Source organism: Aphelocoma coerulescens, chromosome 11 (genome assembly GCF_041296385.1).
Source record: "Aphelocoma coerulescens isolate FSJ_1873_10779 chromosome 11, UR_Acoe_1.0, whole genome shotgun sequence".
Taxonomy (NCBI): domain Eukaryota; kingdom Metazoa; phylum Chordata; class Aves; order Passeriformes; family Corvidae; genus Aphelocoma; species Aphelocoma coerulescens.
This window is the reverse complement of record NC_091025.1, coordinates 6,789,897-6,804,807: the sequence shown is the minus strand read 5'-3', so window position 1 is coordinate 6,804,807 and position 14,911 is coordinate 6,789,897. Positions and strand designations below refer to the sequence as shown.

The 14,911-nt window shown below is 50.1% G+C and overlaps 1 protein-coding gene across 4 annotated transcripts in view; it reads right to left on the bottom strand.

The window, feature by feature from the left end:
- CPNE2 (copine 2) overlaps nucleotides 1-14,911 on the bottom strand; it is a 44,824-nt gene that overhangs the window by 14,882 nt on the left and 15,031 nt on the right. For 3 of the 4 annotated variants that reach the window (XM_069026495.1, XM_069026496.1, XM_069026494.1), the window contains exons 3-7: nucleotides 12,755-12,934; nucleotides 9,642-9,716; nucleotides 6,855-6,926; nucleotides 3,213-3,296; nucleotides 33-122 (exon numbers count right to left, since the gene is read on the bottom strand). In XM_069026495.1, the coding sequence (XP_068882596.1) occupies nucleotides 33-122; nucleotides 3,213-3,296; nucleotides 6,855-6,926; nucleotides 9,642-9,716; nucleotides 12,755-12,934 (501 nt within the window). Of the gene's footprint in view, nucleotides 1-32; nucleotides 123-3,212; nucleotides 3,297-6,854; nucleotides 6,927-9,641; nucleotides 9,717-12,754; nucleotides 12,935-13,210; nucleotides 13,301-14,911 lie in introns of those variants that run through there. The other variant, XM_069026497.1, reaches the window with a different exon arrangement.

The following is a 14,911-nucleotide window of genomic DNA, read 5'->3' as shown; positions in this document are numbered from 1 at the left end:
CCCACAATACAAGTCAGAGGGCTGCCCCTTACCTTTACCAGCTTCTCCATATCTCCATCACACAGTGACACCAAAGGCACAGTGAACGGCTTCCAGACAGGGTCCAGTGTGTATTTGATCACCTGGGGGCACGAGCAGAGGGATGCTGTTACAATGGGCACATCCACAGGTAGAGATCAGGACAAAGCAGGGACACACCTCCAAAAGTGACCCTGAACCAGGTTCCCAGTGGGGCAGGCCAGACAAGGCAAGCCTGTCTCAGCCCTCTCCTGCCTCCGTAACTGAGACACAGCAGCTTCCCCTCCTCAGGCAGGGGAGTGCAGAACGTGTGAGTTAAACCAGGTTTGTTTTCGTTGCATTGGGTGATTTATCCACCTCTGGGAGCAATTAAACAAAACTGCCTGAGAGAACAGCTGTGCCACACTGGGCAGCATGGGCACAGCCATGCCCAGAGTACAGCCTTGCCCGGAACACAGGCACAGCCACTCACCCTGCAACTCCCAGGCCAGCAGCTACTATTTATGCCCTCTGCATCCCACTTCTTGCCCCCTACTCATTGCTTACAGCCCCCCAGCACCCAGACACAGCCTGAATCCATCTGGGGTCTGACCACCGAGAAGATGGAGCAGCAAGATGCTGCAACCAGCTCTGGAAAGCCAAAACAGCCCTGGGCACATTAAGCTCTCTTGTCTCATCTGTGTAACATCTGCTGCCTGAGCTGGAGAAATATTAATTGATGCTTTTTGACATTTCCTGAGAGAATGCATTCGCTTAGTAGAAACCTAAGCAAACTCGAGCGGGCTCCAGGCACACACTGCGTACATCGGAGGTGCCTGCAGGGCAGGCAAAGATCCTCTTTCACAAAAGGTGTGGTGCTCACAAAGAGAGATTCACATGGATATTAAGAAAGTCAGGCATAAGCAGCAAATTAACCCTTCTCTGTGCAAGGCAAACATGGGGGATATCTGGCATGGAAGACCTTGGATCTTTGCAGCTGGAACAGTCACAGCACAGAGCAGTGAGGAAGAGATTCATGGCTGCTGCTGCGGGCAAACAGCTGCACGGGACCTGGAATGGGCATCTTGTTTGACAGCCAGGCTCTTACTGAGAGCCAGGGAAACCTGCAGGAACAGTTTAGTTGAATTTGTAAACACCTCCTCCAGGAGTGTGGAAGAGCAGGGGGAGCCCACACACCCCAAGATGCTGCCCACAGGCTGCCAGGTCACCAGGGCGGGTGGGGAAGGATCCAGCATCTCCAGCTGAGCATTCACACTTGTGTTTAGGTAACAGGCTGCAATAGTGCACTAATCCTGCCCTGTCAGACCTGCCCTGTTAGTTGTGGCAGGAGAAATGCCAGCATCAGACTGAGAGCTGGTTATATTCCTGCACCGAAAGCTGCAAGAATGGAGAACTTTATTTCTTCGTATCCAGCCTAGAAACACAAAGATGGTCACAGAATCACAGAATGGTTCGGGTTAGAAGGAACCTTAAAGATAATCCAGTTCCAAACCCCTGCCATGGGCAGGGACACCTTCCACTAGACCAGGTTGCTCCAAGCGCCATCCAACCTGGCCTTGAACACTTCCAGGGATGGGTCACCTAACGTGGGATTCCTCCCAGGGCAGCTGGATGCATTTAGGGCTGGTAAGGTGGAGGCTGTTGGAGCATCCATTACTTGAAACAAAACTTGGCTAGACCTTGACCCAGTGAGACAGGACAGTGGAGGAACTGGGCAGCAACTCAGAGGAAACACCAGTATAGACATCTGCTCCCCACAAACCTGACATGCTTATGGAGATCCCAGCAATGGCTGGTGCACAGTCACCTTCCCAAATCCCACGCCTCTTCCAGGAGGTAGGACTGGAGGCCACTCCAATTCCCCACATCTGAGAAACACGTCTTGTTGAGTCAAAGCCCAGCTACCCACACTGAATCATGAGGAAAAAACCAAGCAAGGTCCCAGCCTGCTCCCACAGAAATACAGGAGAAATACTAAGGTTGATATGAACTAAATATGCACAGAAAGGTGTGTGGGAAAGCACCGAAAAATAAACAGCAGAGCTGGGGTTATAAGGATGGCCTGTATTGGTACCACAGGACACAAGGTGTTACCCACACCCTGGTGCTCATGTGCATGTGGGTGTGTGAGTGAAGGAAAACCTCATGGACTTCACACAGATGTGGTAAAACCGAACATATGGAGAGACTTTGTAAATAAACACCACTTTCTCCTTCCACCTCAGCTCACCCTGTGTTTTGTTACAGCAGTTTCCTGTGATGGTACAATAAGCTGCTTAACCAGGACTTGAGGGGACAAGAAAAGGGATGGAAAAAGAAGGGTGTGAGATGGGGTGGAATGGAGCTCTCTTCCTCTGCCATGGAGGCTGCTGTGAGTTCCCCCCGCCAGTGATTCCCCTCCTCTCTCTGCCAGCTGGCCCGAACTACGTGCAAACTAAAAAAACCTTGAAACAAGCTTTGAGGAGAAGAAAATAAGCAGTTGAAAAGTACTTATTAGTCCATTGTTAAAGCAGAAGCCAGTCTGTTTCTCCCTGCCCGTGCTGTGCCTGGTATTTCTAACATCACTGGCTTTAGCAGCTCGAGATTGTAACCAGAGGGAGCTCAGATCAAAATATCACAGCAGGTATAAATGAGGGAGAGGAGGGATCAGCCAGCCCTGATCAGATCCAGCAAGACCCCGGGTCTCTGCCTCCTTGGCTGTGGCTCTGGCTCAATGAGACACGAGGCCAAGTGCTCATGCACTGAAACTGGAGGTGCCTGAACACCCAGCTTAGGGGAAGGTGTGGCAAAAGCTCATTTTAACCTTTCCCCACCTCACACCACCTCTCTCCACCATCTCCCCAGGTCATAGCTCATCCTGATACTCCAGCAAGTGGAGGGAGAGTGGTCCAGAGCTCAGTCTAAGCCCAGGATGAGCCTAGAGATTATCTTGGGCTTCAAGATCATCTCCCTCTCTGCATGCTAGATAACAGCAGTGAATAGTACAGAAAAGATCTCAAGACTTTGCTGGCCTCAGTGAATCTTCATCTGCTGGAGTCCAGCAGCCCCAGCTGGACATCAGGAAGAGAGCTGTAAGGTTTTGAAATCCCTGGATCCCACCCTGCTCTACAGGTGATGGATAACACCATGAAGGGCAAGAGAAGATGATGAGAGGATGGGGGTGTCTGAGCAGCTCAGGTTGGAATTTTGCTCACCTCTGTTCTATGAACCAGCATCCACTTCCCATCGTCACCTGGTTTATGAAACTCCAAGAAGGGATCTGACTTTCCAAAAAGGTCCTGGAGGGAGAAGAACAGGATGGGTTACATGGTGCTCTGCAAGCAGCAGAGGTCCAAGAGAGGTGTTACCCTGGCAGTGCCAGCCCTGCAGACATTCTCCTGTCCTCATGGGGCCGGGTCAGGCACACTGGCAAACAGGCAGCACCCATGGCCAGCATCCTGCCCACCTCCCTGTCCTGGTTGTGTGAATCCCCTTGATTTCCCCACCACATTTTTGGGTGTGTTGGCACCCCAGCACATGCCTGTACCCGACAAGCTCTCTGGACACAGATGCCACGGAAAACAACCCCAGCTGGGAGGCAGCTGCATCTGGGCTTGGAAAAACATCCACAGCTTCAAAGGAGAAACAGAATTATGAAGTGTCTTAGGGGAGAAAGGAAAAAAAATCCACCCTCCTACACACAGCAGTAAAGCATAAGCAGAGGAAATCTTTAAGGAGCGAGCTGCCCTGGTGTTGACAGAGATCATGTAACACCCTCCAAGATACGCAGCCCTGAGTCAGTGTGTGCTGCCTCTCCTGCCAGCATCTCCTCAGATAATCCCCCGACAAAGGGCTGCTGCTTTATGAGGAATATGTACACATACACACACGCCCCTGCTGGGAACCAGCACGGGGGCTGCTTCGGCACCCGCAGCCCAGGGAAACGGGAGGCGCTGGTGGCACTGACAGGGAAACTCCAGCTTGTCTAGGCAGAACTTCATTCCCATTCAGAAAAAACCAAGAAGTTGCTAACAAGAAACCAAGTCCCAAATATTCCAGAAAATCTATTGAGAGCTCAGGTTATTTCAGTTGGGTATTCCTCCTAGAGGGAGATGGGTGTCTGAGTCCTTCAAAGAGCTGGAGGAGCTCTCTGTGGGTTTGAACAGGAGCTTTTTGGGCTTCTGAGTGATACAGTGGGGATGCAAGGGGCTGTGCATGGAGGAGGGGGAAACATGGACACTCCAGGATCTCCTGTCCACAACCAGCCCAGGAGATGGCAGCTGGGATGCACATGGGTTCTAGCGATGTCCCAGCAGAAAATCTGTCAACATTTCTATCTAAACCCTGTTTCTGAAGCCAGACAGAAAAGTAAATCACTACAAAGTGTTTTGGCTTGGGGAAACTACAACCTGCTTCAGTCAAAATTCTTCTGCAGAGAAGCAGACCATAAAGGCTCAGAGGGATGCTCTCTGGTGAGATGAGGTTATTTTTTTCCTACCCTTTTTCACACTATTTATAGGATAGAAACAGAAGCCATTCCTTCTGCAGCATTATGGTTATAGCACAGCTCTAATCCTGCTCACCCACCACCTGGACTTGGCACTTTCAGGCTTCACAGATGGATTAAAGAACCAGGGGTGGGTACCTGACCCTGCCTGGGCTCACTTAACCTCCAACCCAAGGCAGCTTCATCAGCACCAGCCCAGTGTGGGCTGGTGGAGGCAGCAGCTCCAAGGGCAGCGGGGAGCTCTGAAGGATGCCAGCTGCCATCCCACATGGATCAGCCTGGCTTGCAAGTCTGGTCGGCCTTGTTCTGTTCAAAGCAGAGTAGGAGATGCCTCCAAGCCACAAGATTGTGGGCTGCTATTTTAAAACATCAAACCCACACACATCTCACCCCTGCAAACCTGGCGGGAAATGGAAACTGAGCAACCAAAGAAGCTCAGCAGACCAGATCGATCTGCAAACTGGTCCAGGAATCTAAATGATCCAAACTGGTTTTTACACACCATGGAGAAGGAGGGCAGAGCTGGCACTTCCAGCAGATACAGCTCCCTAAATCACAGCCTTCAGCAGCAGTCCTGGCTCACAGCACTTGTTGTCCCCCAGGCATGCTGAAGCATCACTACCCTCCTGCTGTCCCCACCGCTGTGATGGCACGGACAGCTCTGGGCTTCACATGGCTGGTCCCAGGTGGAAGTACCTCCTCTTCTGCAAGACACTTTATCTTTCAACAACTCTCCCAAGAACTGATCTGACATAAGGTACAAGAGCCTCAGGCTGAATCTGCTGCTGACATGCTCCTGCCTTGCAGCTTCAACATTTAAATCAAGGTAGCGAGCTGCAGGTGGAGGGAATGGATATGTGATGGGGAGGAGGCCCTGCCTGCAGCCTCAGAGAGCTCCCAGCCTCAGGGTAGCCACAGCAGAAGGAGCTGCTTGGGGCTGAGCACAGCTCCAGGCAGGGTTTATGGCACAGCTGCCAGTAAGGGATGCCCACAGTTTCAGCTCGGTGTGTGCACCAAAGATGATCCCATGACCCCACCACAAAATCCTGTGAGATCCAATCCCTTTCTATAATGTCTGAGCCTCTAGCCATGCTCCCCAGCTCTGTGCTGTGTGGTACAGGATGCTATAACTCCCCAGGCTGCAACCTTAGCCTTGGTTTTCTTTTGTTTATTCAATTTTTCACTGTCTTTCCTAAGCTTAAACAAGTTTTAACCAGCTCCCACAGCTGCATTTCACCCATAACCAAAAATAATCCAAAAATACTGTTTTCCATTCAACTTCCTTGTTCAAGGGCCATTTTAATTTGCATGAGGTGACCTGAGCATCCTTTGCTCAGGAGCAGGACTTTGAGCACTGCAGCTCTGTCCTGCAGTATGGGAACTGGCAAAGAAACCTTGTTAGTTCTTGGTGACAGCAGGCGGTCACTGAGCACAATCTTTCTGCTGACACCTAGAGATGAAAGGGAGCTGTTGTTATTTGTTACCTCTTAACAGGGGCATTTGGCTCCTTGCACTAGGCAAGGTAAGGAGAAGGGTGTGAAAACAGCCATTTCCAACAGGTGGGAAAAAACACTTGGATAAACCAGATCTCCGTCCAGTTTGGACAATGGGACTGGATGAACCACATCTTCTGCCCCACCAAATACCCTTCTGCCTGACTGCCTGCTTTACCCTGTTTTCAAAAAACTGAGGGCCATCCTGCCAATAAAATAAGCTCTGGAGAGACTAGGAAGAAGGAAAAAATAATATTCCCATCGATTGCTTAGCAACAGCACTGGTTCAAGAGGAATAGCTCTGGTTGCCTGGTAAGTAAGGTCAGAAGACGCTGTTCAGAGAGGCTCAGTGCTTCCTGTGCATCATATCCAAAGCTCATGTGTTACCTGCCTCTGTGAGATCCACACTTCTTCCCTGGAGAAGACAAGGCCCTACAGTTTGATACAGATACAGATGTTTGCTCCCTTTCCAGAGGGGCTGAAGGCAACAAGCCAGGAGCTCTCAGCACACCTAAGATACGGAGTCAAAGGGCATCAAAACTTCCAGCTCTGTCAGGAGGCAATTCCAAACAACTACCACTGAAGCAGCAGATCTGCTGTCCCTGAGACACGCTGTTACACAGCTCCTGTGCCACACAGAATCCTTCCATCTCAAGACGTGTGATGAAGGAAGAAATACCATGACAATGGGGAAACTGAGGCGCAGCTGTACCCAGCAGCCAGCAGGTCTCACACAGTTTCACCCTGATGCTTTTACCAGTGGCACTGCTTTCTGTCACTGCTACACCCAAAGCAGGGTTCTTTAAATCCAAGGACAGAAGTTTAACATTGCATCCCCCAGACACAGCTCCACTCACCTTTTTATCCAGTTTTCTGCCAGCCATGCTCAGAGTAATCACCCTGTTATCTGAGAGCTCCTGGGCAGCTATCTGAAAGACAAGGGAAGGCTGCATTCATTTTCAGCACAAAAAACGAAGCTTCTGGTAAAAAACTCAACCCCTTTCTTGGGTGTCATGCTGGATTTGGTCCCACATGGCTTTTCTGCATCAGGGCTCATTCAGGACCTGGAGAAGCCTCCAAGGACCGAGCCCAGAGGGAGGAGAAGCCATATAAACCCTTGCCAGCAAGATGTGCCACCTCATCCTCCACGTTCTGGGCTGGGAATGGCAAAAACAGTCATCCCATCCCTTAGGAGAGGTGCTGGTGGAACCCAGGACTTGAGCCATATCTCCACAAAACTACCTGATGACGCAGCTCCAAGGATGAATATTCCATGATTGCTCCTGAGGACCTACAGCAGGCAGGAGCACAGCCCAGACCACTTCAGTTTAAGAGACTTTATTCACATGTGCTCTAGAAGGGCTTCAGCTGCCAACCCCCAGTGGGCCAGTTTTGTCTGGAATATGGTCTAATCAGTCTCTTGGTATTTTAAGGGAATGTTTATAACAAAACCCCACATTTTATTCACTTTTATTACAAGCCATTTTCTGAATCACTTGTCTTTTTTTTTCCTGCCTAAGCATCTGCTCCCCACCTCTCCTTCTTCTGATCTCTTGGGGTGGGCTGAGCTGTTCCCCAGCATTCCCACCTGCCTCCTCCTTCTCCCAGGGCAGGAGCCAGCACCAGAACAGCCAGGAGCACAGCACGGACACTGTCCTTGTGCACAGTGTCCCAAGCATGGCTGGTTGCTGGCTCTCACAAGGGACTGTCCTGCACTGAAGTTATGCAGTGTCATTACACCAAGGCTTTTAGAAAAACCTGCAGAACTCCAGGGGACAATTTTCTACAGAACGAGCAATCAGAAGGTTATTGGCACTTAGGAGAGCTGGGGAGCTGGCAGAGACGAGGAGGCAGAGATGAGCTTTTGCATCTGCCTGGGCAGCTGGGTGAGGGGATGAGCCACAGCTCCTGGACAACCTCCCGGCCTTCCCATGGAGGACACAACTCTTTGATCCACAGAGGATCCATTCACTGCATACAAACCCCAGTTTTCCCCTCTGCTCCATACAGAAGTTCCCTACTGCCATGCCACGGTATTACTTTTCTCTCCCACTTGGTCCCTGGTAGGTGTAAGCAGTCACCAAAACCAGCAGGAGGAAGAGGAGCTGTAGGGAGGAGGATGAAATTTGCCCTTTCTTGAGCCCCACAAAGCATGCCTAGTTGGTGTCCAGCACTTTAGGGCTGGCTGTAGGATGTAAAAGTCAGGCTGTGCAGACAAGCCAGGAATGTCCTTGTGCCACCCTGCCACAGGTTGCTGGTGGCATTTGCTCTTGGTCAGCACAGACAACGACAACATCCCCTCCACTATGTCCAGAAGAGGTGTGCAGCAAGATTTTAGGACTGACTTCTACAAACATGGAGGTTTTCTTTGGGATCTTTTCTCTTCAAATCTAGGGACCCCACACAGTCCCATCCATTCAGCCGAAGTTCTTCTGCTGCATTCACCCGTGTGGCATGTCAGTTAAGAAAATGGATAGTTGGGCAAAACTGAAGGGAATGAGGGCCAGGAAGTCAGGCTTTGGCTCCAAACCCCCTGAAGCCTGCTCCTCCAGTGGGGTCCATAGCCTGTGCTCCAGCACCATGCCAAGCAGCAAGGAAAGGTGCCCACCACACATGACCCTGTTGCCATCACCTAGTCCAGACCAGGGCAAAAAAACCCAGATCAGGAAATTGTATCTGTTGTGCAAAATGAAGCAGATGTCTCTGCCCCTTGGATGCTTCATGACACATTAGTGACAGAAGAGGATTTTCCTTTTTCTAAAGCATGTAACCTTTGAACTTGACTGGAAACTTTTCCAGCTCTTCCCACTCAATCATCGTATGGGATGTTGAGAGCCTTGGGAATGGCCCCGCTTCTAAACCTCACTGCAGCTTTTCCTCTCGCACTTAAAGACTAACTGCAGCAATTAAGAGAGAAAAATACCTTCCTCTAAAGCAAACAGCAGTGGAGATGCACCAGGTCCCGGGCTTTTAAACCTCTCCAGTGCTTTTAAACCTGACAGAAGTTTAACTCCTTATTGGCCTTTCCTTCCACAACTTTGCATCCCAGCTGCACATCTCACAAAACCCGTAACACAGTCGAGATCCAAAAAATGGGAGCTGTGGTAGAACAGAAACACACCTAAATTTAGTCTCTTCTTTTTAAAAAAAACATCACTAAAGAGATCCGCAGCAGGAAGGCCACTGCCCGAAGGGGTCTGCATCAGACTCAGTGGCTGTTGCTATGAGAGTTGTTGCCATGGCACATCCTCATCCTACAAACAAAATCACCCATCCCTGGAACAGGAATGAGCCCTCTTACCTGCCACTGCACCAGGGAGATCTGAGCAGGCGCCTCGTACCAGATAACAAACAACAGCAGCACAGATTTACTTGGTACTTCTCCAGACTGAGGTCTTTTTTATTTCTGAGACTGAAGCAGAAGTTGAAGACTTGCAGTACTAAGCACCAGACAGACACTGGGCAAGATTGCCCCTGTCCCAAATAAACCATCCTCCAAACAGACCAAAGTGGCCAGGAAAACAAGAGGTAAAGCAAAAAATATTCAAGAGATACACCCCAATCTCCTGGACCCTGTGCAAGTGCCCTGCATTGTCCCCACCCACCTTTACACAGTCAGAGATAACACAGAGGAGCAAACTTACCGTTATCATCCCCTTCCCAGCCGGCTTGCCATTGCCCAGAAGGAGAGTCCGTGTTATTTTCTTGCTGGAGACAATCTAGAGAAGCCAAAGACAATAAAGCCATTATAGCACAAGTGATCAAAAGCAGACTCATAAGCAACTGATCATTGCTCATGTTAACTACTTCAGATTAGGCATTCACAACAGTAGAAGAAAGGCACCAATAACCAGGGATGACCGTGAGAGTGGGAATATCACCACTGACAGCCCAGCCCTCAGGGTGCACAATGCAGAGAAGTGATGGCACAGGAGGCTGAAGCATCACTGCCCGCTGAACCCAGGGACCAGTGGAGGAGATCAGTGGGTCCTCACACAGACCGAGCTACTGCAATTTGTTCCCAGCAAAACCAGCACTCAATCTCTCAAACCCATTTTACATATCTCTAACATGACCCCTGCCAGCACCTGGCTTGTAGGACATGTTTCCATGGGTGGATCCTGATCACAAGCTGGATGCTCTCCCCCAGCATCATTCTGGAGCCCCTGTGCAGGGTCAGCAACCCCAAAGGCATGTTCTCCCTTCTGCTTCTGGTTTGTAACAGGACAGACAGAATAAACTGGGAGATGAATTAAACCCTTGAGATTCTTCCCAGCTCAGTGAGTTTCAGTCTCCTTCAGATCTGGGGAACCTGTCATTTTTCCTTATGAGGTGCAGACGCCCATATGGAGATCCAGCAACCTGCTGGAACTACCTGTGCCCTGATCCCACATCTAGTGGGTCCCCTTTGAGACTAGATGAGCTTTAAAGGTCCCTTTCAACCCAAACCATTCTGTGATCCTGTGATTCCTGCAATTTCAAAGCAAAATGCCTTTCCATTTGTGAGGAGCCAGCCAAGTCCCAGTGCTTTTGATCGACAGGAATCACCAGCCAGTGTAACCAGATCTCTGTGCCACACTGGGTACAGGCAGGACAAACCTCCTCACAATCCTAGCAGGAATCATGGACACCCTCCAGCCTGGAGTCTAATCCCTGCTACATTTCCTTTGGCCACAGAGGTCATTACAGGCCTGGGAATGATCCAACTGTCCTTTTAAATCCTACTACAGCCCTCATTAGCTGCACTAAGCAATCCAGCTAATCTGACAGAGCTCCGATGCAAACTCAGAACTGAAAAGTCAGATTCTTACTGGGCAGTTGCTGCTGCCCACAGCTGCTCTCCTCTTCTGAGACCTTATGGAAACATCTCACCAGGCAAATTCCAGCTATCAGGAAACTCACAGCAGGGTGGCTGAACCCACAAGCCCCCATCCGCTTCACTTCACCCCTCTCCTCATCCTTGTGCTCGTGCCACCCCTCCAGTCCACCTCTGCTCTATGACTGGGCTGTGCTGCAAGCTCATGCTGGCCACAGGGAAAGAAGGCTAACAGGATTTCAAGGAAAAAAGGGAAATGAAAAGATTCCTCCATTCCAAGCTGGTGTCTTGTTGTGGACTAAAAGTCACCAAGAAGCTGACATGGGAACTGCTGTAAAAACTGGGCACAGGTCAAGTTCTCTTTTGCAGAGTGAAAATACTGCTGCAAGATTGCAGAGTTCCAAGCTATCTTCTTTCTGACAGACTAAGCCTACCAGCTGTGCCCAAAGACACAGCAGACAGTGATGCCACCATGGCAAAACCATCATGTTCTGAGAGATCCCCTGGATGTGAGACCTGCCAACAGCTGCCCATCCCCGGCACTACCACAACCCAGGAGGGTCTGTCCAGGCTCATCTCTGGTATAATCACCTTCCCAAGCACCAGAAGGGTTGAGATCATCTGGGAAACCCAACAAGCACGAGGAGATGGTTCAGACACTTCCACCTGCCTCCCCACTGCATATGGATAATGTTCTTCTCCAACATGGGCCCACAGAGCCCTGGACTGCTGCAGAGCCACATTCAGGAACAGCAAGGTTTCAGCTCTGTTTCCTTCTGTCCGTGAATCCTCTGCTTGCAGCTTCCACCAAGGCCATGACCTTCACAAGCAGCCCTTGCTGATCTGCCCCACACTGGAGCTGGATGTGTAACTAACAGCAGAATGAATGGTAAAGGATGGGTTTGGGCTGAACCACTGAACACAGGCCAGAGCTATTGCCTGCACTGTCTCTTGACTTCTGCAGGAGCGGAATTAGGTCATCACAGAGCACTTCCAAAACTCCAGCCTTTAAACTTCAAACTCTGTAAATATCAGTGCTCTTCCAACACGTCAAGCTCTTGAGCTGGCAGTGGTAAAGTCCCTGGTCCTGCTGCCATGCTGCAGTCTGTGTAACAAAGCAATTGTGTTCATGAGCCTCCCTGAGCACCCTGGGCTGGCTCCCCAGGATGACCCACCTATTACAGTCCCTCCTTCCTCCCCATCCCAGCACTGAGCACAACACAAGCAGTTTCTCCCAGCCTCTGCATTTGTGCCAGGTACCACAGCAGCCCTCAGCTGCCAGATGCTGCAAAAAGATGGAAAAAATCCTCCTCATTCCCTGCTTCTGAGCCAGAGGACAAAGACATTTGGAGAATGTAGCTGCCAGCTTCTAACAGGGTCTGGGCTCATGAATGAAAAGACCTTCCAAAACTTATAAAATGCTTTGTGTCCCAAAAGCTTTTCCACAGGAAAAGCAGAAGACACATTCCAGCACCAACATGCTCAGGCAGGAGGGATGTTTTACTACACAACAACAATGGACAAAACTGTTAGAAAGAGAAAAACCAAACTGAGATAGAAAGGCAGACTAACTTTTGGCATGATAATATCTGGAAGTTTAAATATCTGGAAGTTTCCCAAGCCCAAATCCAACTGGTCATCAGGGCCCTTACTATAACCCATGGTGTGATAGAGATACTTCCAAAAGCCCCCAGCTGATGCCTCTTTGCCAGCACCAGAAGAGACCCACACCGTGATTACCTTAGACTTGAACGAGAGACAGTGGCCCTGATGTGGAACAATTCAACCTCAACAGCTGAAGTGTGACAAGTGAATTAAATCTGTATTTCCAGGAAGGAGCCAGAAAACTTTACACGAGGTAAGACGAGCAGCTGCAATCTCCCCACATCGCTCTGGGTGATGTGTTTTGGGGTCCCTTTGCTGCAGGGACCTCAGACTCACCGTGCCCAGCGTGCAGGAGAACTCGCCCAAGAAGTCATGTTCATACAGCTGCGTGCTCGACTTGTCCTGGTCAAACAGGGCAAACTTGAGCTTCTGCACTTCTTCAAAGTGGTAGTCAATGATGAACTTCTTGGCAAAAGCTGGGTTGAGGTTGTTCACAGCTGTCTCTGTCCGGTCCAGCTGCAAAGAAAAAGAGGCATTTAGGCAAGTGCATCACAGCTTTGTCACTGAAACTGAATTCAGCCAGAGCCACCCACAAACCCAGTGGTGACCATCAGAATGAGCAGGCCAGGCCCTCAGCAGTGCTGTCCCTGAACACAGGCTGTGACACCCAGGTGCACAAGCTGGGATCCATCTAAACACACAATGGCACGTCATGCAGAGCTGCCTCCCAAGGATGGGGTACACAGGGCTGGACAACCCACCCCATCCAACAGCCAGGATGGAAGCACTCACCCAGCCAGGGTTAGGCAGGGATTTGAGGATTACTGAAGCCAGAATTGTTTCATTTGCTTCTAAGTCCTGTTCTCCCAGGAGCTGAGGCTCTCACACACCTCTGATCCTCAACCAGACCCTCACAGCTCTAGTGCCAAACTTGTTTCTTCCAGGTTGTGCAGCCAGCAACAAGGACAAGCAAAACAAGAAGTGTCATGAGCCAGAACACAACTCTCTAGCATTTCGCTCTAGACCTCAAACCAAAACATCCATGTGGTTTCTTCTTTGTTGGCCTTCCATAGAAAAAAAGATAAAAAACCATCACCACAGTCCCTTTTTCATAGATTTCATCAAGCATTAGTAGAAACAAGAGGCAGGGAGGGCTCAGAGACAAAACTTCAATAGGCATTGTCACTCCTAGCTATTGGGAGCAGGCTGGAAGCAATGATGTCCCTGATGAACTGGAAGGGCAGGCACAGAGAGGATGATGGAAACTGGAAGGCGTGGGGGGAACTCGCTGTCAGAGGGGAAGCACCACGGCTCTCTGCAGCATCCCACGGCCAAGAGCAGTGATAAGAGCAGAGGAAACTTGGCAGACAGCTGGTGGAAGTGTGGGTTTACAACACTGCGTGGCACAGGTGGACAGAAAGCCTTGTGTGAGCCAAAAAAAACCAAATCCTGAGGGCAGTCACGACAGAGATCCCGGAATGCTGCCCTCCAGTAATGGAATGGTCCTCCAAAACCCCATAACTCACACTGCAGGAGGGCTGGGAAGGGTGGCAGCACCAGCTGGGATCCTGTCATGAGCTTGCAGAAATTCCCATGGTTTTGGCCAAAGTGTTAGAAACTGGGAAAACTGGGACACTGAGCCTGAGAAAAGCTGGTCTATTTACTTCCAGAAGTCATTGGGCAAGGAGAGTCTGAATTCTAATGTCAGGACCCATATTCATCCCCAGACACCCTGAAAGGCATGAGACCAGCACAAGTTTAGAGCCCAACATACAAAATACCCTTATGAAGCTGCAAGGGGCAGGAAGGGCCTGGGCAGAAGAGCCTGAGAGCTGAACAAGAAACACCCACAGCTGGGGGGAAAAATCCTCCAGCATGCAAAGCAAGCAGGAGCTTTGTTAGGAGAGCAACAGTTGGTATCATACTGATATCAGTGTTCAGCCCAGAGAAGATAAGGCTCTGGGGAGACCTCTGAGCATCTTCCAGCATGTAAAGGGGTCCAAGAGATCTGGAGAGGGAATTTGGACAAAGGTCTGGAGTGACAGGACAAGGGGGAATGGCTTCAAACTGACAAAGGGCAGGTTTAGATTAGATATTCTGAAGAAATTCTTGCCTGTGAGGGTGGTGAGTCACTGGCACAGGTTGTCCAGAGAAGTTGTGGTTGCCTCATCCCTGGAAGTGTTCAAGGCTGGGTTGGATGCGACTCTGAGTAACCTGGTCCAGTGGAAGCTGTCATGACAGCCCTGGCATTTTGCCACATCACCCTGTTCTCCCAGGATATGGTAACATGGACTATTAAAAGAAGGAAACACAGGCACTGTCCAGTGTGATTTTATCAAAAGCTGCTGCCCTCAGTGTCTGGAAAGACCATCCCATCTCTCTGTGGGACAGCATGAAGCCTCTGGCCATGCTGATGCCTTAAGAGGCCTCCTAGAAACAGAGACTAGACAGGAGTAAAGGAATAAAAGTAGGTATTTATTTGAAAAGCCTTCA